This window comes from Myotis myotis, unplaced genomic scaffold, assembly GCF_014108235.1.
Source record: "Myotis myotis isolate mMyoMyo1 unplaced genomic scaffold, mMyoMyo1.p scaffold_m19_p_5, whole genome shotgun sequence".
Taxonomy (NCBI): domain Eukaryota; kingdom Metazoa; phylum Chordata; class Mammalia; order Chiroptera; family Vespertilionidae; genus Myotis; species Myotis myotis.
Window position 1 is genome coordinate 94,046,539 of NW_023416357.1, and position 27,619 is coordinate 94,074,157.

Genomic DNA, 27,619 nt, shown 5'->3' on the forward strand with positions numbered 1-27,619 from the left:
GCTGTCTGGATGCGCCTGAATGTGCAGACTTGACTTACGGGGATATAAAGGCCACCTTCGCCAGGACAGGGAGCAGGGGATCCCTCAATGCGGGATCTGGGATTCCAGGTTGGTGGCCCGCGTGTCTGAGGGTGGGGGAGGAGAAGGAATGCCAAAAATGGGCGACTAGAGGGGTGCGGAGGGCAAAGGGGGCCGAAATCTGGAGGATCAGGGGTGTCCAAGGCACGAGGCGCGGGTACCGGCAGCGCGCGGAGGCGGGGAGGATCCGGAAGCCCCGGCAGCAGCTCCGCCCCGGCGAGTCCAGCCGCCCGCCGCCCGCGCCGCGGGCTCAGACCTCCCGGCTCGACTGGCGGCGCGAGCGGCGGTGCGAGCGGCGGTGAGTACGGCGAGCAGCTGGACGCTAATGGGGGCGGCGGGGGCCCCCCGGGCCGGGAACGCGGGTCCCTGCGGCGCGAGCACCTGCCCGGGATTCGGGCGCAGTTGAGGCCGGGAGTGCCGGGCATCGTGCCGGTCGCGGCGGCCCACGAACCAGGCGGGTCCCGGGGTGCGAGACCGGGCGGAGAGCGCAGGGCTCCGGCGGGAACTCTCTCGCGGGCCGGTTTCCAGCCCCCAGCGCTGTCTCGGCCGTGGGACAGGCGGGGTTCCGCTCTTGCGCCCCGAGTGGGCCGGGCGCCCGCGGATCGCGTGCGGCGGGGTCGCGCCCCTGCGGGTGCGCGGTGCTCCCTCCGCGGAAAGGACGTCCCGAGTCCTTTCAGGAAAGTCGGGGTTCGCCCTGGCGCCCGCGATCTTAAAGTTGAGATTTCCAGAATCGTCACCCGGAGATTTAGAAACAAAACCAAACAAAACCCAACCAGTTCCCGGGACGCAGGTCTCAGAAGTTCGGCTTCTAGGGGCCACGCCATCTGCGCTTTTGTCCTCTCCTCGGGAGAGCCCCTCCGGACCCAGGACCGCCCTTAGTGGGTGCCTGTGTGGACACCTGAGGGCTTGGGGAGCTCCGGGAAGTGAGAGTCCCGGACCCAACGCAACCGGAGCCTTGGCGGGCCAGGCGCCCCGCCCCGAGATTGGCGCCCGGTGAGCGCAGGAGTCTGCCCATTCCCGTCAGGATGAGCTGGTGGCACAGGCAAGGGAACCTGTGGCAGAGGCGGACATTGCCCCTCCCGCCAAGCGAGGCAGGGGCCGTCCCCTCAGCTTTCCAGGTCAGTGTACATCTGGGCAGTGGGTTGGGTGTTATGCCAGGAGCTCCTGATCCAGGTCAGGGCGGGGGTGAGGGGGGGGCGGTGGGGGGGTGAGGCGTGTGTGTGTGTGTGTGTGTGTGTGTGTGTGTGTGTGTTGGGGAAATGGTGATTCATGGAAGGGCCGTCATTTCAGGGAGCGGGCCTGTTGGACCTTCACTAGTTTTCACTTTTGTCCTTTGGGACAGTGGGGCTGATGTCACTCACCTTGCGCTGTGCTTTGGTGGTTGGGAAATCCCGTTTCTGGAAGCCACAGGGCATTCCTGTGTAAACCATCAGGTTAGGCTCTCCCACCAGTCTTCCCATGGGGGCACATCTCTCCCCTCCGCCTTGGTTCAGGGCTGTCTGGGAGGAAAGTTGGCCCACCGTTCTCCTGGGGCCCTTTTAAGGAAACACCATGGTTTGCATTCATGTGAGCCTCACTTACTTTCCTACCCCTACCCCCAGGGCCTTCTCGGGGTTGCTCCTTTAAATTGAGACTAACCTGGATGCCTGTGAAGAGAGATTGTATCTGGGATTCTACCACCGTTTGGTTTTTATCATAGTTGGATCAGAACCCAGAGAGCAGGTGACTCGCTCTATCTGGCTAGAGTAACACCCATGCTGCACTTGGCTTCCCCCACAGCCAGGCCTGGCTTTGGATTCTAATGTGCACCAGACTCTCTGAGAAACACTTACTGTAGATCTACAATGGGAGAGGCCCATCTTCCCTCTTTCCTATTCCTTTAAGGCATTAATAATAGATGCTTTTATTCACTTTTGAAAAAGTATCCTTGTTGTAATGTTTCCCTGGATTAAGTGACTTGGTGATTGATCTGAGCCGGAGGATCAATTGGGTAAATCTCTAAAATACTAGACTGAAGTAATTTGCTCTCTTGGGTGAGTAAATTCCCCGTTGTTGCTTCAGTCCATTTTATGGGCTGGCTGGCTGTGGGGAAATCAAGTGCTACCCTTGCCCTGGAAAGGACACAGAAGAAATGGTTTTTGGTCCTGAGGGGTTTTCGCTGTGGGTGGAAAGTGGAAACACACAGTTGTGAAAGAGCCAGTGCTCACTAATGCCTAGAAGGGGGTTGGGAGGTTGGGAGGGAGGGTGCTATGAGCTTGGGGCCAGGCTAACTAACCAAGAAAAGTTTAGTAGCAACGCTGAGGCCTGAGCACCTTTGGCTGAGGGACATGTGGACACGGTGGACAGCATTCCACATTTTGTAGAAGCATCTCAACAAAGCTTCGGAGGAGGCACAGACATGCCCAGGGTTAAGGACACTAAAAGGGGAACCACTGAGAGGGAAGGAGCCAGAAGGCATTTCCAGTCCAAGTTGATTTTCAAGGACATAAATGCACTGTGGCCATCCTCCCCCCATGCTGACCAGAGGTGTGTGTGACCAGAGGTCTGAGAATAGGCTGGTGCCCAGCAGGGACGTAAAATTCTCCTGCCCCAAGTGAATCTCCCCACAGCTGTAGATCCACATGAGGATGCCCCAGAGTCTTGGTGTGGGACTCGTCCTCTGTGCTGCTTTTGCTGCTGTGAAATAGCCCTGTGGGTGAGGGGATCCGCCTCTTCAGGCAAATAGACCCCCTTAACTCTGTCTCTCTTTAGTACAGGCGTGTCTGTGATGTCTTTGGTGCTCATTGGGCTGCCCATGGCCTGTTCTGCACTTGATTGGTGTTTACTTACCGTAAAATTGTTATTTGAGCCTGAAGTGGTACTTTCCTGAATCCTCAAAATTTCACCCTGTTGTTTGAATCTGTGTGGGTGCTCTGGGCAGCTGTGGTAACACTTCCGTACCTAAGGAAATTCTCCCTTCAACTTATTTCAGTAGAAGAACTGTGTGTAATTTCATAGGGTTTAAGGCATGGACAGAATCGAGGGTGTCTGTAGTGATTTCCTGCTCATCTCCTAGTACAATGATGGTGAACCTATTTTTTTGGTTGATTTTTCTTTGTTAAATGGCATTTAAATATATAAAATAAATATCAAAAATATAAGTCTTTGTTTTACTATGGTTGCAAATATCAAAAAATTTCTATATGTGACACGGCACCAGAGTTAAGTTAGGATTTTTCAAAATGCTGACACGCCGAGCTCAAAAGCTTCGCCATCACTGGCCTAGTAGGTAGGAAGTTAATTCACCAGGATCCTGAGCGCCTGAGGCACTTTCTTCTGCATCGCTTTCCTATTGGTGTTAACTGATGGAGAATTTAAACTATTTAGCTCAGGGAGCTTTAAAATTGACCGTGTTTCTGGGGTAAATTTAAGAGTTTAGCACTGCCTTGCCTGAACCTTGAGCCCAGGAAGGTTACTCATAGATGATGCATTGCTATTTTTTAGAGTGATATAGAAAATAACAGTATTACAGAAAGTGTGGAAGATAGGAGAAAATGAGGCTACTGTCACCATGTGAATGAAACGGCTAGCACAGTTTGTTTGTTCATTCATCTGCCTGGTCTTTTGTCATGGTGCCTGTTTTTTTTATGAAGTTGCAATCACGGTACACACACTTCTGTCTCTTGATGCAGTCCCAATCATGTTCTCATTGCACAGTTTTATCAAAAGCCATCATTCCTGTGGAAACTGGGGCTGTGGTTTCAGCAGGAACCCAGAGGGAAATTGCCTCTCTGGTTCTCCCCAATCGAAGCATTTTCCATTCCACAATTCACTGTAATTTGTACTCGCGCTATGTTCGAACCCGGCTTTCAGATTGTGGTAAATTTATCTTTGACTTGTGGAATATACCGCCCCGCAGAAACAGATTGGATTCAGAAGATGGAATTTGAAAGCATTTCTCTGAAAATTTCACTGTGATGAGCTTCTGTATTTTTATGGAAGGATCCCGAGTTTGAATTTGTTGGGGGGTCAGATAGCCTAACAACCATGGTACAATTTCTCACTTCCTTTCCCGAAGATGGCTGGAGCTCCCAATATCCTCTTTTGTCTAAATTCTTTCTCCTTATTAACTTAGAGTTTAAGAAACATCATTTATGTTGGACATTTTCTGGAGCAGCCATCTGCAGGTTAAATTCCATTACAACAAAAACAGCCTTGCGGAGCCTTCGTACTTTAAAGATGGCTAGCCAGTGGCCCTTACTTCAGGAATTGTGAGTGATACTCGATTTAATAAACGTGTGTAAGTGAAAGAGTTCCTTAGGACGTTTGTAATCAGGTTTCACTTATGCTCACATTGTGGTAAAGAACCTTTTTCTCCAGAGACAGTAACAGACCAGCTATTTGGGGCCTTCCCCAGCTGGTCCTCCACTTTGTGTACAAACTGAGCTATTTTCTTTGGAGACCTGACCATTTGCATGTGTGCCCTTCTTTTGCCGAAGGAATGCTTTCTTTCCTGGGGTCTCCTGGGGTCACTTCTGCTCGGCACATATTCCGGGATGTCTCCTGGGTTTCTTTTCTGGGGCTGGAGAGTGGAGGCGGGGAATGGAACTGAATAATCTTCCTTTTTTTCTTCCTGAAAGAACTGATTTTAGAGGATTAAGTTGGTGGTGAAAACACTGCTTTATCTTCTCTCTGAAGGCCTTGTCCTTTTGTGTGTTGGTCTGATACCTAAATCTAGAAAACAGCTCTATACACATCATGAAGATGTGTTTTTAGAAGAGTTTATTACCAACATGTGGTTAAGACCACTTTGTGCGTCTTTTAAAGTCTACACCTTAAGGGAGAGGGTACAGATTTGTGGGGTATTGATGTATATGCAGCTGGTAGGAGTTTGGGAGATTCCTTAAATCTTAAGGCCTGATCATTCCATTAAATTTGGGGGTATATTTTCCTTTCTTTCTTAAATCTCCCCAACTAGAAATATTAGAAACCCTAATTTTTTTAACCTCCCCAATTAGAAATATTAGAAACCCCGCCTCCATTTAATCTTTTGTATTTAACCAAAATACACTTAAAAAAATACTTTCATTTTTTTAAAACACACACACACACATACACACACACACGTATAATTGAACTTGAATGCCTTTGGATGAGGCCTGCCTGCCCCAGTTCACCTTACAGTTTAATTTTAGATTTGCAGGAAAATTGCAGTTAATACAGGGGTCCCCATATGCTCTCACCCAGTTCCCCTGTTGTCAACATCTTACGTCATCACTGCGGTACATTTGTCACACTAAGAGACTGACATGGGTACCTCACTGGTATCCAAACTCCAGTTTCCCACTGATGTCCAATTTTCTGTTCCACGATCTCATCCAAGGTACCACATTGCTTTTAATCCCCATCTCCCAGTGTTCTCTGACCGGCTAGTTTCTCAATCTTTCCTTGTTTTTCAGGACTGTGTTTGAGGAGTACCAGGCAGAGATTTTGTAGAATTTCCCTCCAGTTGGGTTTGTCTGATGTTTTTGTCATGATTACACAGGGGTTATGGGTGTGTGGAAGAATGGCACAGAGGCGAACTGCCCCTCCGGTTACATCACATCACCTGGGGGTACATGGTGGCTGCGTGGCACCTTCCTCGCTAGGTGAAGCTGGGCTTTGCCAGGGTTCTCCCCTGTAGAGTTACTCTTTTTCTCTTTTCATTTATTATTTAAAGACAAGATACTAAATCCAGCTCCCACCCAGGAGTTGGAGGGAAGAGATTAGGCCCCACCTCCTAGAGGGGAGGGTGTCGATGCATATCACTGGGAATGCTGTAAGGAAGACTTGTCTTCTTCAATTAAAAAATGCACACTTCAGCCCAGCAGGTGTGGCTCAGTGGTTGAGCATCACCCTATGAACCAGGAGGTCACATGCCCAGGTTTTGGGCTTGATCTCCAGTAGGGAGCGTGCGGGAGGCAGCTGATCAATGATTCTCATCATTGATGTTTCTATCTCTCTCTTCCTCTCTGAACTAAAATAGATCCAGAAACATGGAATCATTGAATAGGCCGTCGAGCCTCAGAGGGAAGGCAGGGGAGAGTGGGTGGGAGTGGGAAGGAAGAGATCAACCAAAGGACTTGTATGCATGCATATAAGCATAACCAAAGGACTCAGACAGTAGCGGGGCGGGGACATGTGCTAGGGGGTGGGGGGAAAGTGGCCGGGGAGAGGTCAGTGGGGGAAAAAAGGAGACACATGTAATACTTTCAACAATAAAGAATTTAAATTTAAAAAAAATGCACACTTTAAAAGAGCTGGCACTATAAATGTGCCATCGAGGGAGGTCCACGTCTCCCCAGTTCCTCAGCCTGTTGTCTGGGATAATACAGGTCATCTGTGTGCATGAAATCTCAGCTCTACAAACAGGTAGGCTGAGTTCCGCTTTCTGAAAGCCTGGTGGGGAGCCCAGAGAAACCGAACAGCCCTTGCCTGGCCTGGAGGGGTGTGATGTGGTCCATTTGGGCAACGGAATCTAACTTGCAGACAGGAAGTAATTAGGACGCATGAGGAAGGCATATGTCACAAGGGCTGGATGGTATGGGTTAGGTCAGGGGGCATGGGACAGGCTTGAAAAGAGCAGAAAGCATAACGTTTAACACCCGGTCTCACTTTATTCCGAAGTCTTGCTAAAGCGGAGACTATTGTTTGCCATCGTTTTCAAAGACATGACAGTTATAGTACCTGCAGGCATCTGGAATAGAGCCAAAATTGAGGAAAGAAGCAAATATAGGACTCCCCGGAGTGTAGATGTTATCATTCGGCCAGATGTCCGGGTTGTTTACCTTTCTCATAGGAGGTGCCCAAGGAAACTAGTAACTCTTACTTTACCTGGTTTCCGGCCGTAGGAAGTCGGGAGGGACCTGTGAATCGGCAGGAGGAGAGGCGCACTGGGGCTGTGCTGCATCAGCCCCGGTTGGACCTGGGGCAGCCTGGGCTAGCATGGCCGACACAAGCACTTATGTATTTATTTTTGCTTATTTTAAGAAGGGAGGGAGAAGTATGGGATCGATTTGAGAACATGGTTAAGATACTTTCTGGGGGGGGATGTTGAAAGAGACTGTCAGAATGAAGCAACACCAGAAATCATGAGACTGGCATTTTCGTTGTGTTTAGACCTAATCTGGGGGGAGGACCCCCTTGGCCATGGGCTGTGGGGCCTTTGATGCGTGTTTACACTGACGGGGGAGTTGTTGGTGGCTCCTGCTGTGGTTGGCTTCTCCCAGTATTCTAGGTTTTGAGACTTATTTTTAGAATCTGAACTCCCCTTGGCAGGAGTTGAATACTTTTGGGGGGGTTTGAAGTTGCTTTTGGGCTACTGGTTAATGAAATAGAACCCTTGTGTGAGGTCCCTCCTCAGTAGGTCCAGCCTGGTGCCCAGACCCTTTACTTGCCTTAGAATCTGGACTCAGTTTCCCCTTTGTGTCTGCCTCCATATCTTCCTATATGGGCTTCTTAGGGCCATCGAGGGAGGGTCCATGTCTCCCCAATCCCTCGTCTACCATCAGCCTTCAGAACCTCCCCCACGAAAAATGGATAATAGCACGAAATGCAAAGAGAAGAACTTTATTTTGGTAAATAGGATGTGGTTGGTTCAAATTTGGGAATTATATAGCAGGAATGGTAGAGTACACATCTCACCAAATAGAAACGATCAGCTTAATCACTGTGCAAACACTCGGGGAGGGGCCCAAGGCCAGGTGCTGGGCAGGGATACAGTCCCAGTTCATGGGACAAAGGGCTGTGATGATGTCATTTCACCCTGAGGCGGGAGGACAGAGGAGGCCAGCCTGGGGAAGGCAGATAAGGGTTTGCAAAGGAGGCCTTTTCCCCCATTAAGAGGTTGAACTTATTTTAATTATCCTCTATAATAAAGAGCTAATATGCTAATTAGACCGACCAGCTGAACAACCATCCTGACAACCTTCCGGACGCAGGGCCGGCCAGGGCTGCGAGGGCTGGCCAAGGCAGCCGAGGGCCAAGCCCCTTGCATGGATTTCGTGCATCAGGCCTCTAGTAAATATATAATTATAAATATATATTGTTATAATCAATAAATTCTAAATTCATTGTGTTATAAATAATATGTAATTTAATTTTTTTCTTAATGTGATTTTGATTATATAATATTGCCCTGGTTTAATATACAAAAGATCAGCAAGGTTGTAAATATGAAAAGTGTTTGCCCCATTGCATCCCCAGTTCACCTCCCTGCTTACAGACAGCCACTGTTATCAGTTTTTTGTGTATCCTTTTAGAGATATTTCATTCATCTTATGTAAGGAAATATGCATATCCTTCTTATACACAAATGCTGATTTGCTATAATTGCTGTTCAAGCTATTCATGCAATGATATATTTTAGGGATCACTGCATTTCTGCACATAAAACTTCCTCGTTGCATACCATTGCCTTGGGTGGATGGACCATCACTTACTGTTAACTAAACTCCAGATTTTATGTGAAGGTCACCAGTTTTTTTCCACTGGATTCTGTTCCAGGATCCTACATTGTATGTAGCTGTCATGTCTCCTCCTCCTCTGGTTTCTTTGACCTTGGCAGTTTTGAGGAGTACTGGCCTGTTCCCCTGTAAAAAGTTGTCCGGTCTGGGGTTTGTCTGATGTTTCCTCATGATGAGCCTGGGGTCAGAGGTTTGGGGGGGGGGGGGGACGACCACAGAGCTGAAATGCCCTTTTCACCCCATCCTATTAGCACGTATGTGATGTCCCCGTGACTTTTCCCCGACGATGTTAAGCCTGACCATGTGTTTCTGTTGTTTTAACTGCACCTCCCTGCTTGGGAGAGAGATGGGCATCTTTTTGTATGTGAAGACGAAGTTGTCCAGGGATGGGTCATGGTCAGCTCGATGGGTGTGGGGTTGAGGAGTAGGGTGACCACAGGAACAGTGTGCAGATCCCCAAGTCCCTAGGGACCTGCTGTAGAAGGACTGACGGGGAAGGAGCTGCCCTTGTAGGAGACAGAGGTTCAGGGCCAGGCCAGAGGAGGTCCTTCCAGAATGGGTGCCTGGCAGCTTCGGGAGAGGAGGACAGGAAATGGAGTGGGCTGGGAGGGGTGGAGGCCGAGGGAGGAAGGAGGCTGGAGATGGAGGGTGAATCGGTTGGTGTGGGAGAGAGGCAGGGAGCCCCAGGGACGGAGGCCCAGGCTGAGGGTACAGCGGCGTTGTGCTTTTACATTTTAACAAGGAAAGATTTGAACCACTGCAGAGAATGGGATGCACGCAGTGGGAAGGGGTCTGTGCTTGGGTCTTCCTGCCGCCTAGCAGTGAAACCTCTGTGTCACTCTGGGCAAGTGACCCCCCCCCCCCCCCGGGCTTTCCTCAGCTTCCCTGTAAATAATTAGAACTGGTATGCCTATAGCAACCCACAAGCCCAGTGTTCTGAGTACACCCACTAACTTCATTAGTACAGCAGCCCTCCAAGGGGTAGATACTTTTTTCAACCCATTTTCCAGATGAGGAAACCGAGGCCACACAGAAATGAAGCAACCCACCCAAGTTCAACCAGCCTGGAAGTGGCAGGGTTGGAATTTGAACTGAGGGAGCTTGGTGCCAGAATTGCTGCACTTAAATATTCGACCTGCCTTCCAATCCCATTGTCTTAATGTTGTTTTCTTTCAGTATTTTCCATTCCCCTTTCCATGCCCTGCCTGCTCACATTTTTTCCATGCCCTCTCTTTCCTCAGAGTGACTGTTGGGTATTCAGTAGGCCAGGCCACGGTCCATGCTATTCTTACTGTGCCTTGAGAGATGAGTGGTACCTGTCCACGCTTGTGAATGGCAGGGGAACACACAGATGTTTCTGAAAATGCCACATCTGGGCACCAGGCAGAGCTGTCCGTCCTGTGACATTTCTGGGCTCAGTGGCCTTGGTTTCCCCACCAGGTCATTTTCTGATTGGATTTTGCTATGAAGCCCTTCGTATCTTGAACAATCGTCCGAGGAGAATTCTCAGTGTTGGGCATTATCTCTCTGTCCTCTTCCTCCTTTGCTTTTGGGCCCTGCCTGCTGGTGGGTCATTCCACCAGAAAGGGACGAGGGTGGGAGGGAAAAATGACCCAAGATTCCGTAAGTCCCTCATTCGCCACTGTCAGCCCCTCCGTCCTTGCCAGGTATTGACAAGCACTGAGGATGGAGAGGTGTAAACTCTAACTCCTTCCTGTCCACACTTGTCAGCAGGAGTTACTGATAGGGTCTCAGGGTACAAGCAACTTAGAGCCTCTAAATTTTCTCCTGAAAAAGGACAGGTTGTCATTGCTGGAGAATGGATGACACATCATCCATGTTGAGCGAGTGGCTTACGAGCCACACCCAGGACCAGGGAGTGGACACGGAGTGACAGGTATTTCTGAGCTTGGGGTGGTGGCAGTGATCACGAGTCCAGATCTTGAATGGATAATAAAGTCGCAGGAACTGCCACTTCCGTAACCCAACCAGCATCGAGGAATAAAAATGAACCTATCTTGAGGTTCGGAGACTGTGGTTTTCTTTCTGATGTTATCTTGTCGGTGTTTGCACGCCTCCACACTTCCCCTTTCAAGTTCTTTCCACCCACGTCTTGACTTGCTTCCCTGCTGCACATCCCAGGGTGCCCTGCTGTGAAACATTGCTCCCCCCAGGAATCCTGGAGGAAGTGAAGGATTCCAGACCCAATTAAGTGACTCCAATTCTGGAGCATCTTTGGAGACACTTTGGCCATATCCTCATGTTGCCTCGAGAGCCTCCGTGATTGAGGCCTGTCGTCCCATGAATGTCTTTCTTTAAAAACTTTTTTCTCAGGTTCTAAGTTGAGGCTCTGAGGGTAAGACCCTCGCGTTTACATCAGCTTTCAGACCTGATGCCATCCAAGGTGGGTCTTGGTGTCCTTTTTATACCCAGGTATTTTCCACAGACGTTTGTTGAAGTACCAGGGTGCCCAACGTGTCCTGGTTTGCCTGGGACTTTCCCAGCTGTAGCACCAAAAGTCCCATACCCAGGGACACCCCTGGGCAAACTGACGGTGCGTCACCCTGTGAAGCACCCACGATGTTTGGAGCTGGAGATGCAGATTTTAATACATTTCCAGTCCTTGTTCTTATAGGGCCCACAGACTGGTCAGGAAGACATAAAAATAAATAAATAAATAAATAAATAAATAAATAAATAAATAAAAAACTCTGTGCCAAGTGCAGCAGAGGAACACTTACAGTAACAGCTGACACATCCTGAGTACTTATGTGTCCCTCGCTCTGGTGCTTTCACAAGGATTCATTTCATCCTCCCAAGAATCTTAAGAAACTACCATTGTGCCCAATATACAGATGGAAAAACTGAGGCTCCATTGTCGTGCTGTGGGACATGGAGGAGTCTGGGTGTGACCACAGGCCATCTGGCTCCGTACCTTCCACCCTTGATTCTGCACTGGGTGGAGAGGTTTGGGGAGGAATTCTGCCTTGGGAAGGCCAGAAGTTGCTTCTTGGAGGGAATGACATACTTACTGGGATATGATAGGTGAAAAGAATTTGTAGACACTTTGGGAAGGAAGGAAAATAAAACAGAGAAAGAGGGTGGCTGGCATGTTGGAGACATCTAAGCGAGGCTGCAGATGCACAAAAGATCTGCATTTGCACTTGTGGTAGGGGGTAAAGTGAGAGAGGGGTGGGAAGTAGGGGTCCAGTGCATCCTGGGAAACCCCTCCATCCTGGGCAACCTGGTATCTTTGATCACCTTGGTGGGGCGTGTTGGGGGGAGGGGGTGTCAGAAAGACCCCAGTGGTCTTGATTTTAATAAATGGGCAAAACGGGATGGGCTGAACCAAGACTGTGGTGCATTTGGAGGCTCGGCTTGTGGGCCTTGGCTTGTGACTTGGACACCAGAGATTTCCAGCAGTGCCTGCTTTTTCTTTTTATTGAGATGAAGTTCACGAACCATAAAACGCACCACTCAGAGTGTACAGTTCAGGGGCATGCGGTACCTTCACGGTGCTGTGCAACCGTCACCTCTCTCTAGTCCCAGAGCATTTTCATCTCCCCCCAAAGAAACCGTACCCATGAACAGTCACTCCTTACCTCCTCCCCAGCCTCCCTCCCGCCCCTGGCCACCACTGACGTGCTCTCTGTCACTGGGTTTACCTTCTCTGGACATTTCAGACGAATGGAGGCCCACATGATGTGGCCGTTTGTGCCTGGCTTCTCTCTTGGCATGGCGCTCTCAGGGCTGGCTCCGGGGGTGTCTTGGCGCTGAGCTATCAGTGACAGAGCTGCTCGGCCAGCCCTCTCCAGGCTCCTGGCAGTCAGCTTCTTCCCTTAGAGCTTAGGATCCCAGGCAGACTGCTGCCAGGCCTGGCTCCCAAACGTCGAACGGGTGCGGGTGCGGGCGCAGGACGAGGGAGACGGCCCTCAGGCTCGTGGTGAGCCGAGCGCCTGACACAGCAGCCCTCCTGGTATGTGTCCGCGGATTCTAGAGCTGTGGAGGCCAAATGTTTGAGGAGCAGATCCATTGCTGAAAGTGAGTTCATTCCCACGTTCGGGGGTTTCAGGATCAGCCAACTACTGGCAGCTCAGGGCCTGAAGGCGTGGCTTTTCTCTAGGATTTCCAGGGCTTTTCCCGTCTCTTTTTTTCTTTCTTTTTTAATATATATTTTTTTATTTCAGAGAGGAAGGGAGAGGGAGAGAGAGAGATAGAAACATTAGCGATGAGAGAGAATCACTGCTCGGCTGCCTCCTGCACGCCCCCCACTGGGGACCGAGCCTGCAACCCAGGCATGTGCCCTGACTGGGAATCAAACGGTGACCTCCTGGTTCAGAAGTCGACGCTCACTGAGCCACACGGGCTGGGCTGCCTTCCCTTTCAACAGAGCAATATTAGAAAGCCAGCACTGAGCGGCTCTGAGACTCAGCTGGTTAGAGGCCTTTGCCTTTTCCTCCCCTTGGTGTTGCAGCCCGTGGCGGAGATATCCCGGATATCCGAGCCCACAGTCACTTACGAAATGTGCATCTCAGAAATTCGGAGGTTTCCCCCTTCATTGTTTCTCTCCCCAAACGAGAAGGAAGAGCTTCCGGGACATTGCCTCTGGCTGATCATTGAGACGCTGGCCCCACCCTGTGAAAGCAGATCGCTTTTGCATTGCAGTCCCCAGGGACAAAACTTAGACTCGGTTATAGCCAGGTCTCTCCCTTTGTCTCGGCTGTGTGGTGTGAAAGCCCGGAGCGCATCGTTTCACCCTTGTTAGGGAGAGTGACGCCTGGAGAGGTGTGCAGATGTGTTGCTTCCACGGAGAATTTCTTTAAAAAGTTTTCTTTAATTTTTTATGTTTAAAATCTTTACCTTTGAAAGTATGACCCATGTGAGAATTTACTTTCTATGCGTTTCATTGGGGGCAACGTGTGCAGAACGAGGCTGCTGATGGCGCCTGGACGTCCGAGCCTGGGAGGTGCTCTGGTGGACCCTAAGGAGGACTCCAGAGTTCGATGGGCGTGGGTTCAAACCCCAGCCCTGCCACGGGGTCTGTGTGACTTTGGACAAGCAGCTTAACCTCTCTGGGCCCCAGTTTTCTCATTTATAAGCTGGGATGATGGTAATTCCTGACTTGGAGGGTTGAAAACTACCTGGGATGGCACCTGGAAGGGCATACGTCACAGGGCCTCTTACCATAGAGCAGTGGTTCTCAACCTTCTGGCGCTTTAAATACAGTTCCTCATGTTGTGACCCAACCATAAAATTATTTTCGTTGCTACTTCCTAACTGTAATGTTGCTACTGTTATGAATCGTAATGTAAATATCTGATATGCAGGATGGTCTTAGGCGAGCCCTGTGAAAGGGTCGTTCGACCGCCAAAGGGGTCGCGACCCACAGGTTGAGAACCGCTGCCATAAAGCAAGAGCCCCATATGGTTCATGTAAATGCAGCTGTGAATCTGGGCTGGGGTGGAGAGTAGTAGATTTTGCTCAAGCCAGACCTTTGGACTCAAAGATGCCAAAATAAGGTTTAACAGCCTCCTTATCTGGTTCGCCCGAGTACTCTTCCGTTTCTTTCTGGGGTGAGAACCCAGCAGATTCAAGACCCAAGACGAGTGACTGGTGACAAGAGGAATTGGTCAGCCCAGCCCTGCTTGGCTCCAATGCAGAAAGGAGTGTCACCCTATCCTGCCCACCCCTCAGCTGTGACTCATGAGATTGAGGTGTGAGAGGGCTGGGCATGCCTGCAAAAGAATATTCAGGTGGAAGGGACACTAGGACTTGGTCAGGTTAAAATGCGTTTGGACGATTGCATTGATAACAGCAAGAAAAGAGGAGACACATTTTAGAAATACTAGATGAATAGATGTTGGTGATTTTTTGAAAACTCATTGGACCCACATTGTGGATTCTCAGGGGAGACTCAAGGGAGTGAAAATTGGTTCTTGGGGTTGGGGGACGGGAGAAGCGAAAAAAATATCTTAGATATTACAGTGGTGTGTGGCCCTCCAAAATTCAACCCTACCCAACAAAATCTTATTTCTCAGTATTTCATTACTCTTGTTAGGCAGAAATTAAATTATGTTGAAATTAATTAATTAAATTTAAATATAATTTAATTTTACTCTCTGGAGCGGGGGTGGGCGGGCAGTGGGGGAGATAGCTGCAGTGAAAACAAGCTTGAGAAATCCTGTTCTCTATGGGTTCCATGAATGAGCGACTCCCAGACGCATTCCCCTGGGCTCAGAGGTGATAGCCACCTAACCCTCAGTGCCCATTGACGAGAATAAGTTTCACTAAGCAAATCGTTGAAACTTGGAACAAGGGAAATTTTCTGCGAGTGACCCCAACATTCCAAGTGGCCTAGTTATAGATAAGAAAGTGGGGGCCAGGGTTTTGCAGCTGGTCATGAGCCAATATTTCCAAGGCCAAGCCCAGTTCTTGCGTCAGAAATGCAGATCCATGGATTGGAAATGCCTCCCTTTCCTTCTTTAATATATATACTAGGGGCCCGATGCATGAAATTCTTGCAAGAGTAGGCCTTTTGCAGCTGTGGCTTCGTCCAGAAGGTCGCCTGGATGGTTGTTCTGCTGTTCAGCCTTTTGGTCAATTTGCATATTATGCTTTTATTATGATAGACTAGAGGCCTCTCGCACGAAATTGTACGCAGGTACGGTCCCTAGGCCTCGCTTGCGATCAGGGCCATCTTCCCCGGCTGCCGGCAGCCGGCCCCGCCCCTCACCCCCTGCCTCCACCCACCCTGGTTCCCTGTTCCCCATGGGGGGGGGTGGCGGGGGGGGGGCGGGGGGAGGGACCGAGAGGTTGGCCATTCCCGCCCACTCGTCGGCCCCACCCCTGCCACCTGTCGCCCTCTGTGTGTGGGCAACCAGTGGGGCAGGGGCCTTGGCCTGGCACCACCTGCATCCCCCACCACCCACCCCAGCTCCCCGTTTGCCATAGGCAATTGGAGCCTGCAGGCGGGGGAAAGGGACCGAGAGGTGGTCAGTGCACCTCATAGTGACTGGTCGAGCAGTCATTCTGGTCACTGGGCTTTTATTATATAGGATATATTTTTTTATTTATTTCAGAGAGGAAGGGAAAGGGAGAGAGAGTTAGAAACATCAGTGATGAGAGAGAATCATTGATCGGCTGCCTCCTGCACACTCACTGCTGGGATTGAGCCTACAACCGGAGCATGTGCCCTTGACTGGAATGGAACCTGGGACCCTTCAGTCTGCAGGCCCACGCCCTATCCACTGAGCCGAACCGGCCAGGGCCTCCTTTTCCTTTTCTGTAACCAGCACTGACGTTCAGCGACAGAGCATTGGACCCTGTGCAGCAGGAGATGCAGGGCCCTCCTTCCAAAGGTGTCCAGAGTGTCAAGGTGGTGGCCCGGAGTTCCCACCCTAGAGGGGCCTTGTGAGTGGAGCGCCCTGTGGGACTGCACAGGTTCCTGCCTGGTCACACTTTCCGTTCCTCAGCATTTTCTTAATTTCTATGGGGGTGCATGTAAGGTCATGGAGACCGGCCTTCAATGTGTTCTGGTAAATGAGCAGTCGAGAAAAGCCATTCTTGGGTTTAACAACAAAGTTAAACAATGCGGGGGCGGGGGACCCCCTTGTTTATTTATGTATTTCCCCCCCACAGAAAGCTCCCGGTAACCATGGCAACCAGGGCTCTGCAGCAATGCCTCCAGGCCCAGGAAGCTCAAGGCTGTGCTTCTATGAGCAAAACTGGCTTTGCGTGTTGTTAAATGCTGAGATGCTTTCCTAGGGTTTCCAGTTTGTCCCAGAAAAAGGGACACGAGTGTTAGATATCATGGGGCTGGCACCTCAGCACACAGGCAGCCTGATCAGCGTGACAAAGGGCTCTCGGTGACAGCGGAGTGTGCGTACGCTGTGTGTGTGGGCATCTGTGTCTGTGTCTGCGTGTTGGGGTGAGAGACTGCTGCCCTTAAGAGTGTCATGTTGTGGGGGTAGGAGGAGGGAGAGGAGGCGGGTTGAGCGCATTCTTTCTGGAAGGGTGAGGAGGTGGGTGGCTAGCTGGGCCTCCTGCCCTGGGGGAAGTCAAATAAAAAGCAATGCGGAGGGGGCGGACGTGGGACTGAGTGAAGTGGCATTTCCTGGCCTGGGGCCTGGGGAAGGAATGCTGTGGAGTTTATTTAGAAAGCTTTCAAACCAGCTGGTTATGGGCTATTGCTTTTTTCTTTCTTTTTTTATTTTTATTTTTTACTATTCTAGTTTGTTGCTCTTGTTCTTTCCAAAATCACAAGCTTATGTGGCTGTTTGACCAAAAGCAATGTTCCCAAGAGGCAGTGCCCTGACGTTCCGGAAAATGGAACGTGACTGCGAGAAAGATGATGCCTGGTTCATGAACGGGGATCCTGGGCCTTAATTTACAAAACAAGGAGTTCTTTACAGTTCGGGGACAGGCGGCTCCTGCCCCCCGACACTTGCTATGTCCTCTCTTTACAGTTTGTTATGTCCTCTCTTTTCAGTTTCTGGCCACGTTTCTTTGCTCTTGGAGGAGAGAGGTGGTGGTTTTGAAGTAAAGGAGTTCTGCTTCTGAGTTGAGTCACTGATTTCCAGCGGTTTGACCCAAACTACTTGTACAATTTAGGGGACCCCAGACCTTATGCTCCCCTCCCCAAAAGCACTCCGATCGCAACCGCAGCAAACAGGGCGATTTTAGGCTTGCCGCGCGCATGGCGTTTTCTGCTCTCATGTTTTTCCATAGGACTCAGTGTTCATAATAAATGGTGTCAGCAGCAGGGTCTGCCTTTTCTGAGACAGGAAGGGACAGCACGCCCTTGGTCCTTGACACTGAATGTGGATGTAAATTCCTGCAAAGTACCTTGGCCTGTTCCCCCAGCTGAAGACTCAGAGCCCAATCCCTGCAGGAAGCAGATGGGGGAGTGCCTGGGGCAGCCTGAGGGGACATCAGCAGACATAGGGGTGAGCCTGCTAGAGAAGGGTCCCGGGCTGGTCTTTGTGGTCTTTCTTTGTCCTTCTGCATTTCTGTATCTGTATGTCAGAGGAACCTGGCAACCTTCCTTAACCACTTTTCACAGTGTTCTCATTTGTAACCGCTGAGCCTGTCTTCACAAAGGTGACCTGTGGCCTGCCCTCCGGCTTCACCCTCCCTGTAGACTTGGGTGTCCGACCTGCTGTCCTGTCACCCAGACATGGGGCCTTCTGTGGTTTTCTTCTTGCTTCTCTTACTGACCGTCTGTGTCGTCTCCATTTTCTAGGGTTGGACCTTCCTCTTCTCTATAACCGTCCATGGTTCCCATTGCTCCTAGCATTGCTCTCCCGTAGAACCAAGAATGGGCCACATAGGTATTTTAAGTTGTTTAGTAGCCACATTTTAAAAAATTTAAAAGATACAGCTGAAATGCATTTTAACAACGTATTGTAACTCAGCTCCATATACCCGAAATAGTATCATTTCGACATACAGCCGATATTCAAAAATTATGAACGAGATATTTCACATTCACGTTTTTAAAAGTACTTGAAATCGAGGGTGTATTTTACATCGACATATCCCAAATTACATGCCAAAATTTTATCAAAAACATTCGATCTTGATTCAGAGTTTATTAAATTTGCTGTTGCAAAAATAGATTCACCTACCGGAGGTGTCCCAGACTTACATAAAAGTTTTCTAGTAAATGAATTCCATATTCAGTTTTCAATCTAGATTGCTTAAACTTGAAAACAATTTGAAAATTGAGTTCCCCAGTCATACTGGCTGTATTTAAAGTGTTCAACAGCCTTGTGAGGCTGGTGGCGACCCTATTAACCCAAACAGACAATGTTCCATCCTTCCAGAAAGTTCCATTGGACAGCACAGTCTTATAAAGTCCAAACACCCCAGAAGGACTTTCAAAATGTCCTACAACCCAGCCCCAGCCCGAGGAGCTCTACGTATTGACTTTGTCTTGTGCGTGTCCACTTTCCCGTGCCTCTCTTTCCTCCCACTTTGAAATACATGCCCTTCTCTTCCCCCAGAGAAGCCTCTTTTCATGCTCCGCTTGATGGCAGCGCTTCCTCGAAGGATTCTCCCCTTCTCCCCGCAGCAGAATTAATTGCTGCCTCTGCTTCCCACGGGTCCTAGAAGACCCAGCCGAATGGGAAGGGGCCGCAGGCCGTCGGAGCCCCGGGGCCTCCGGACCGTGGCTCGCTGCCCTGGGAGCTCATATCCCCATTTCTCCTGAGACAGGTTTGAATGGATCTCCTAACAGCAGCCTTGGCCCTGCCCTGTCGGAAAACAGAGCCACACAAAGGACGGCACTGTGTCCTCTCCGCGGCTGCCCTGGGGCTGTGAGCATGGGCCTTCAGACAGGAACACACCCTGGGTACAGGCCGTGTAATTCTAGGCGGGCATCGGCTCCACCAGAAAAAAATCCTTTCTTTGCTCTCACAAAAGGAAATGTTGGCTTTGCTGCTCTGATACTCATTTTTCAAAATGGGAACTCTGTGTGTGCGTGTGTTTACTTTTTAAAAAACTGTAACATACATTCAGAAAAGTGCATAATCATACAACTCAAATTTTCACAAAATTAACGCACCCATGTAACCGCCCCCCCTGAGGAAAGAACATGACCAGCACCCCCCAAAAAGGCCTCCTTCCCACCCCATTCCAGACTCTTCGCCGCCTCCTCGGAGTCACCACTTTCCTATCTTCTAGCCCCATGACTCATCTTGCCCGTTTCGGAACTTCATGTCCAGGGCATCACTCTGTGCATTTTTGGCGTCTGGCTTTTGCGCAGCACTCCGTTCGCAATAGCTTGTGGTTGGTTTTGAATGCCTTTGTCTTTTCTGGCATCGGAAACTTTATTTTTATTGATTTTTTTTTTTTTTTTTTTTTTTACAGAGAGGAAGGGAGGAGAGGGATAGAGAGTTAGAAACATCAATGAGAGAAACATCGATTCAGCTGCTTCCTGCACACCCCCTACTGGGGGTGTGCCCGCAACCAAGGTACATGCCCTTGACCGGAATCCAACCTGGGACCCTTCAGTCCGCAGGCCGACGCTGAGCCAAACCGGTCAGGGCCGGAAACTTCATTTGTAAAAAAAACACAGCGGTTCAAAATGCAGAAAAACACTCAACGTGAAAGACAGGTCCTCGTTGGGTGGTGGTTTGAAGTGTGAAGAACCTTCTGCTCCAGTTCCGTTCGTTGATGTTTGCCCTTGGGGTTTTCTAGGTTTGGGCGATTTTCGGGTGTCATTATTTACCTTTTATCTTTATTTAGTGAATCCTGATTAAGGTGATAATTCTTGGGTCTTGAAAGGATGTGAACTCCCTTTCTGGCTTTTGACCAACGCTGGACGTGAGTCATTTCCTCAGATTTTCTTTTTGTCAGGTAGAAAATTAAAGAAGAGGGTGGAGAAGAGAGAGCGGGATGCCAATTAAGCTGCTTACGTGGTGTCTTCTGGTTTTGCCTAGGTGAAAATGTCTGCTCCAGGATTGTACCAGGCGGCCGCTGGGCCTTCGATCCCCACCGCGCCCCCGACCTATGAAGAGACGGTGGCCATTAACAGTTACTTCCCCACGCCTCCTGCGCCCATGCCTGGGCCCACCACCGGGCTTGTGACTGGCCCTGATGGGAAGGGCATGAACCCTCCTGGATACTACACCCAGCCCGTGTCCGTCCCCAACGCCAATCCAAGTACGTGCGACCTCTCCGCCTCCCTGGTCCCCCTTCCCACCCTGGCCTTGGGGGCTCCGTGAGAATCCTGAGGGCGCCTCTGAGTCTAATCGAAGTCAGCCCGATTTTCATTCGTATGAAATGTTACATACAGTCCCTTAGGTTCCGCATCGGTGAGGCCCATGGCTTTTCCATAATAAAGTACCGTTTATGAGCTTTCTCAAGTCCGCCATAAATCAACCCTTTGGCACTTAGACTGTGCCAGAGAAACCTGGCAATGACAGTTTGCTTTTAAAGACCCCACCCTTCCCGCTGAGGTCTGATCGGAGCTCTGGGCCCTGAGTTCAGGGTGGGAGTAGGAGAGGGAGGAGAAGCAGCCCCACGGGAGGAACGGGGGAGCTGAAACCTGCCCCAGCCCACCAACGCACCCTGGGCAAAGGGTGCTCCCCTGCCTCCCAGCACCTTTATTTTTATATCTGCTCAGGGTTTACTATCCAAAATATATGAAGAACTCATACAGCTTAACACCAAAAAGACAACCCAGTTAAGAAATGAGCAGACAACCTGAAATAACACTTCTCCAAAGAGGACGCACAGGTGGCCAGCAGACAGGAAAATAGGCTCATTGTCACTAACCATCAGAAACACAAATCAAACCCACAATGAAATATCACCTCACACCTGTCAGAAGGGGGGGGGGGGTTCTTTCGAAGCTTGTTCTCTAATCATTGCCTCCCAAACTACTTGAAAAGAAAGCACATGTAAAAAAGTATACCATGTGTAGTGCACAGAGGGCCACATGGCTGAGGCCGCGTGGTGCTGCCGGGAGCAAGCTTGGGGCTCCGTCTGTTGGCACCCGCAGTGCTAAACTCCGGGGCAATCAGGATGTGGGCGCACCGGCATTCATTTGTGTAGCCCAGTGAAGACACCAGTGTGGACACAACACATACAATCCGGTGTGCAAGGCGTGTCTCACTCCCTTTCCCGTGGCACCCCATTGACCCTCACAACTCTTAGGTCACCACTCTCCACATTGAAGTCCCCCTCCAGCATTTCTCTTTGCAGACATAATGAATACAAATAAATGTTCTTGCCACTTCCTTTTCTTACAGAAATGGTAGCGTGCTATACACATGCTGTGTGTGTATATGTATATTCTTTTGTATATATTATTTTTTTTCCCCACTCAACAAAATATCCATATGAGTGCACAGACACCTTTTTCATTCTCTGTTACAGTGCCAGCAGAGTATAATGTCCAGCTTTTGAAATTTTGCCAGCCTGGTCAATAAAAATTTTTTATCTTAGTACAGTTTTAAATTTCATGTACCTTCGGATGAGGGAGCTTTATCATCTTCTCATTTGTTTAAGCCCATCTGTATTTCCTAGTAATAACTCCTCTTTTTGTGGAATGAGCTGGAGCAGGCTCCTATGGTTGCAGACGGTCACGCTGCCAACCCCCTTCTCCCGGAAGCCGGATGTTTCTTCATGCTCTTACATTGATATCGGTCCTCGAAGGACCAACGTGGGAGAGCTGGACTTTGCCCCAAGGGTCCATCCTTCTGGAGAGAAAGGAAAAGGAGTCAAAGGTGATGGGAGGTGGGCTCTGCCTCCGGCATTGGCTCCAGCTTCCCAGACTTCATCGAGTTTTGCTGTTAAATGCTTGAGTTGGGAACAAGCAATATGGTGGCCTGTTGATCATGATTTAGTAACTTCACAGCATCCACAGATGTGACGTTCTCATATCCTTTTCCTTTCCTCGCTTCCTGTCTTCTCTTCTTCCTTCTTCCTTTGTTATTCCATGCCTGTTATTCCGGGTTAGAAGTCTGACAGGTCTCCCCGGGCTGAAATGGGGGTCTAGGCGGGGCTGCCTTCCTTCCTCTGGGCCAGTGGTTCTCAACCTTCTGGCCCTTTAAATACAGTTCCTCATGTTGTGACCCAACCATAAAATTATTTTCGTTGCTACTTCCTAACTGTAATGTTGCTACTGTTATGAATCGTAATGTAAATAAATATCTGATATGCAGGATGGTCTTAGGCGACCCCTGTGAAAGGGTCGTTCGACCACCCAAGGGGTCGTGACCCACAGGTTGAGAACCGCTGCTCTAAGCTCTAGGAGAGAACCCATCCCCTTGCCGGTCCCACTTCCTGGCTCATGGCCCCCTTCCTCCATCTTTAAAGCCACACCAGCAACCCAAGTCCCTGTCACTATCACATTGATAAGGGCAGAAATAGAATACTGGGGGCCAGCTGTAATTTTAAGAAATATTTATCATGCTCCGTTAACCATGATGGTTTTGTTCTGATTAAAGAGGGCACATGCTAACCCTGCTGGGAGCTCACCTGGAAATGCAGCCCTTCCTCCCCATCAGGGAGCTGCCTGTTATCATGGCAACATTAACAACCTTGTTGCAGAAACCAGAGCTGCCAGCCCTTTGAAGACCACCAGCCTTTGCAAATCTCCAGACTGTAAACTGCCCATTTGGCATAACTTTTTGCCTACTTACTAGCCCTTTGAAGACCACCAGCCTTTGCATACCCGCAGGCCTTGCAGATCTCCAGTCCCCATTACCTGTTGCCTACTTTCCCATGTAATCTTTGTCCTACCCACTATAAGCAGCTGGCTGGGGTGGGGGGCAGAGCAGATTTTTGTGGGTGACCTGCTGCTCTCCCATCCTGCTGGCATTCCTGGAATAACTACTCATATATGACTCAGCCCTATCTCTGCTTAATTGGCTCAAGTAGTGACAGGCAGCCCGGATCCATTGATTATCCGGTTACAGCATCACATCGTTGCTTCATGGCCTTGCCCTTGGGGACTTCCTGCTGCCTAAGGACACAGCTGATTCAAAATCACGAGCAGCTCAGGAGGAAACCGCCAGGTCAGAGAGTGGTCCCCGGAGTCTGCCCGGGGCCTCACCCCCTTGGGCCTCAGTTTCCCCATCTGTAAGTAAGTAAGGGCTCATCAGGTACCTACATCAGTGAGTTCTTAAAATGAGATAAAGTTTTATGAGTAATCATTTCATAAAAGTGCTCAAGTAACTTGGACCCCTTGAGAAGGGAGAGGACAAGATAACTTGATTATTTTAGATCACTCTCTGCTCAGTAAATAACTCATTCTTGCACCCCCCTGCCCCCCCCAAAGTCTTAATAAAACTGACCCGTAGGTACTAGAGTAGGCTTCAGTGCTGCTTTTCTGGGAGGAGCCTCTTCTATTCCTCTGAGAAGTGTTAGGCTCACTTAGCCCTGGGCGGCCGTTCGTTTCCTCTTAGGGCAGTGGCATTCTGACAGCCCAAGGAAGGACCAGGAGGAAGTCCCTGTGACAGAAATATGAGCTTCAGCAACTTTGCCAAATACCAAAAAGAACATGTAAAGCTCTGAGGGCTTTGGGACTGACATGCCTAGATTCTCTCCTGATTGTGAATGTCTGTACACGTTGGCCCCATTTCTGGAAATCTGCCACTTTCCTCTTTCTCCCTTTTTGTCATCCCCCCTATTTTTTTAATATTAGATTTGTGTGTGTTTTTTTTTAATATATTAGGCTTGTGTGTTTTTTAATAGCGCATACATGTCAGAGCAAAGTGCTGCACATACAACTACAAGTCATTTTGGCGGGGAAGCTTGTGAAAAATAAATCCACAGGCGAAGGTGCTCCAGCCCCTGGCAGCGGCTTCCTGGTGGTGGCTGCCCAATTTCTGCAGCCTCGGGCCTCCCCACCTCATTTTTTAAATTCTGGTAAAATATGCAACATAAAATATATCATCTTAAGCATTTCCAAGTACAAGTTCAGTGGCACTAAGTACATTCATGTCGTTGTGCCACCACCACCACCACCCATTTCCAGAGCTTTTCCATCTTGCAAAACTGAAACTCCATTAGCTCCCCCTTCACCACCCCCCAGCTTTTGACGACCACCATCTACTCTCTGTCTCTATGAATTTGACTGCTCTGGTGCCTCCTAGATGAGGAATCCTGCAGCATGTGTCCTTTTGTGTCGGGCTTATTTCACCAAGCATAACATCCTCACGGTTCATCCATGTTGCATATGTTAAGGCTGAGTAATACTCCATTGTATGGATGGACCACATGTTGCTTATCTGCTCCTCCATCGATGGACATTTGGCTCTTGAAACAGAGCTGTGGTGAACAGGGGTGTGCAGATAACTGTCGAGGCCCTGCCTCTACCTTGTCTTCTAGCAGATGCTTCCTGGTTTACTAATCGGGCTCTCTCCTCTTCCCTCCCACCAGTTACCGTGCAGACGGTCTACGTGCAGCAGCCAGTCTCCTTTTTCGACCGCCCGGTCCAGATGTGTTGCCCTTCCTGCAACAAGATGATTGTGACCCAGCTGTCCTACAACGCCGGTGCCCTCACCTGGCTCTCCTGCGGGAGCCTGTGCCTGCTCGGGTAAGTCAGGTCCACTTGGAACCCCGGCTCTCCCACGTCCCCTCTCGCAGGATTTCTCAGCTGTTGCACATACTTCTGTCTTGTGGGGTGCCATCCTACGCATGTAGGATGTTGAGCAGCATCCCTGGCCTCTACCCACTGTGTGCCAGTAGCGCCTCCCCAAATCGTAATAAGTAGAAATCGTCTGTTGAGAACCACTGCTCTTGAACATATCAAAGCTTGGAAGTTGCTGTCCCATCATTTCTTCTTTTTTGTTTGTTTGCTTGTTTGTTAATCCTCACCCGAGGATAGTTTTCCATTGATTTTTAGAGAGAGTGGGAGAGAGAAGAGAGAAGGAGGGAGAGAGAGAGGGGGGAGAGAGAGAGAGAACCATCAATGTGAGAGAGACACATCAATTGGTTGCCTCCTGCACGCGCCCCAACCAGGGATGGGGATTGAACCTGCAATCCAGGTATGTGCCCTTGATTGGGAACTGAACCCGAGACCCTTTGGGTCGAGGGCTGATGCTCTAACCCAGTGATGGCGAACCTTTTGAGCTCGTCGTGTCAGCATTTTGAAAAACCCTAACTTAACTCTGGTGCCGTGTCACATATAGAAATTTTTTTGATATTTGCAACCATAGTAAAACAAAGACTTATATTTTTGATGTTTATTTTATATATTTAAATGCCATTTAACAAAGAAAAATCAACCAAAAAAGTGAGTTCACGTGTCACCTCTGACACGCGTGTCATAGGTTCGCCATCACTGCTCTAACCTCTGAGTTACACCGGCCAAGGCCCATAATTTCTTGCTCATCTGCTCACACCACTCCCTGTATGTAGTGACCAGCATAGCATCCCCTTGCATCTGTATAGCGTGATACCTTAGGGATTTCCTTTTCTTCTAGAATTTCGTGACCTAAATAATAACGTTTGCCTGGCTCCGAGAGAAGCTTTAAACATCTGCACGTCAAAATACTCGATAGTCATCTCTTTAAAATGCCTCATCCTTTTATGAGCCCAAGTATTTTTCCCATTGCCTCCACAAGGGGATGTGTAAATATTTATGTCTGCACCAAGGGTATTTTATTGAAAGAGACAATAGTTTCTGTTCTGAGAGAAACATGAAGATACACAATTTAATTCCCCCCCCAAACAAATAAAGGCAGCCTCCTGATTCCTGGCCATGGACGCTCCCCGAAAACCATGGGCCAGAAGGTTGAGAACCACTGTGTTAGGGCCTGATGTACCTTTTTGGCCTCCACCAGCCAAACTGCTTCAGTCGATAACCTGCTCCGCGTGGGCTGTGTCTGTCCCCCAGGTGCATCGCGGGCTGCTGCTTCATCCCTTTCTGCGTGGACGCCCTGCAGGACGTGGACCATTACTGTCCCAACTGCAAAGCTCTCCTGGGCACCTACAAGCGTTTGTAGGACTCGACCGGACCTGGAGGGAGCCGTGCGTGGCAGGAAGTCCTTCCCGACTCTCACCCGCTCCACCCCCGACGGAGGGCCCACCTCGGTGGTCTCATCTCTCTGTCTCTTCGTGTCTTCTTTTTTTGGGGGGAAATATCACAAAAGCAACACACTTCCCAGACCCCAGAAACTGCTGCTTGGAGTCGTGCACAGGACATGCAAAGACATTGACCTTGAGGACTGGGTCAAGGGTTTCCTGCCTGCCCACGACCCAAGCCGTCCGTCTAACTGTGATGGTTGCCCTGCCTGAATACCTTCTGGTGATTGGCCTTGCCAGCTTCTTTCTCACCTCAGTGGGCCTTTCCGGTGGCAGCTCAGACTGAGAAGCCACAGGTGGCCTTATTTTTGAGACCGTTCTGGCCTGAATAGGACTCAGCCGACCGGTGGTGCTGCCATCGCACCCATCTGATCTCACGTCCGATGGCAGAAATCTTGCCTTAAGGCCTTGGCTCTCAGATTCCGTAACTGCAGGCTTTCTGCTCGCACAAAAATTCACTTTCATTTTCTACTTCATTTTTAACGACCTGGAGGGACCCCTCACAGCCCCCAGACCCACACCCACGAGGTCATAGATGCGTGCTAGGGGTACGGAGCTGGCCCTCGTCACCGAGCAGCTTCCCTCGGTTCTGGGTGCCAGACCCTCAGCCACTTTTCATGAAGGGCTTTTTCTTGTGGAGAAATTATTTGTATTAACAGTTTTTATGACCTTTTGGCCTTAAACACCTTGGAACATAATTTTGACAGAAGGGATTTATAGAACCATTTTCCGTGACCATATCATCGGTGTCATTTTCCCTTTTGCCAGGGCACTCTCATATGCATATTTTTTTCCTTAATAGAAAAAGCAATGGGTCATCGCATCCCCTGCCTTTCCTTGGGTTTTAGTGTGGTCCTTACGAATCTCTATCAGGGAACTCAGAGCGGGGCCCCTTTGGGGTTCCTGGGGATGTGTTTGGAAAGACAAGGAAAAGCATGTGTGAGCACATCGGGTACCACGGTGCTGAAAAGCTTGGGACCTGAGTGATAGCAAGGGAATCTAAAGTCTGATTTTAGTTTTCAGAAATGGAATTTGTTGTGTAACCTCAGGAGACATGATTTCTAGGACTCGCGCAGCGAGCCAGGGTTCTCGGGGCGCTGCTGTGTCATCTCTGAAGTCAAGACAAAGCCGGACTCGACTTCCCAGAGTCCCCATTTTGATAATAAATAGGTCCAAGGAGTGCATGTGAATAATATTATTTAGAAACCAAGCCTCGTCCTTGAATGAAAATCTGTAATCGGCTGAAAATTAGTCATAATCGTTGATTCAGTGTATCCGTTTGATGTCTTGAAAGTTTTCAGTAATTATTTTCTCAACGAATATGGATACTACATCGTACTTTGGTGTTTATCTGCTTTTAAAAAAATAAAGGCTTTGGTTCACTTGGTGAACTATTTATCAGTTCTTACCGTGCGAAGAAAGGTCTCGTTCTTCTAGCCCTCGTGACAAAGGACCTGTATTTGCTCCATCGCAGTAGGAAGTCCTTCCGGATAAAAACTTCAGACCTGCTGCGCATCCCG

The 27,619-nt window shown here is 49.4% G+C and overlaps 1 protein-coding gene across 4 annotated transcripts; it reads left to right on the forward strand.

Annotated features, from left to right (window-relative positions):
* The first annotated feature begins 251 nt into the window (after positions 1 to 251).
* On the forward strand, positions 252 to 27,504 carry LITAF (lipopolysaccharide induced TNF factor). Of its 4 annotated transcripts, none has more exons than XM_036308212.1 (4): positions 252 to 364; positions 20,003 to 20,225; positions 24,453 to 24,609; positions 25,912 to 26,050. In XM_036308212.1, the coding sequence occupies exons 2-4, from the start codon at positions 20,009 to 20,011 to the stop codon at positions 26,018 to 26,020; spliced, it is 483 nt and encodes a 160-aa protein (XP_036164105.1). In that variant the 5' UTR covers positions 252 to 364; positions 20,003 to 20,008; the 3' UTR covers positions 26,021 to 26,050. The 4 variants fall into 4 exon arrangements, with proteins under 4 accessions (XP_036164105.1, XP_036164103.1, XP_036164102.1 ...); XM_036308210.1 differs by having other exon boundaries at positions 261 to 376; XM_036308209.1 differs by lacking the exon at positions 252 to 364 and adding an exon at positions 1,066 to 1,196 and having other exon boundaries at positions 25,912 to 27,504.
* Positions 27,505 to 27,619: the final 115 nt, after the last annotated feature.

Coding starts and splice junctions, on each gene's coding strand:
- LITAF (XM_036308209.1), top strand. CDS start 1,104: ATGAGCTGGTGGCACAGGCAAGGGAACCTGTGGCAGAGGCGGACATTG. Junction 1,197..20,002: donor CCGTCCCCTCAGCTTTCCAG/GTCAGTGTACAT, acceptor GGTTTTGCCTAG/GTGAAAATGTCTGCTCCAGG. Junction 20,226..24,452: donor CGTCCCCAACGCCAATCCAA/GTACGTGCGACC, acceptor CCCTCCCACCAG/TTACCGTGCAGACGGTCTAC.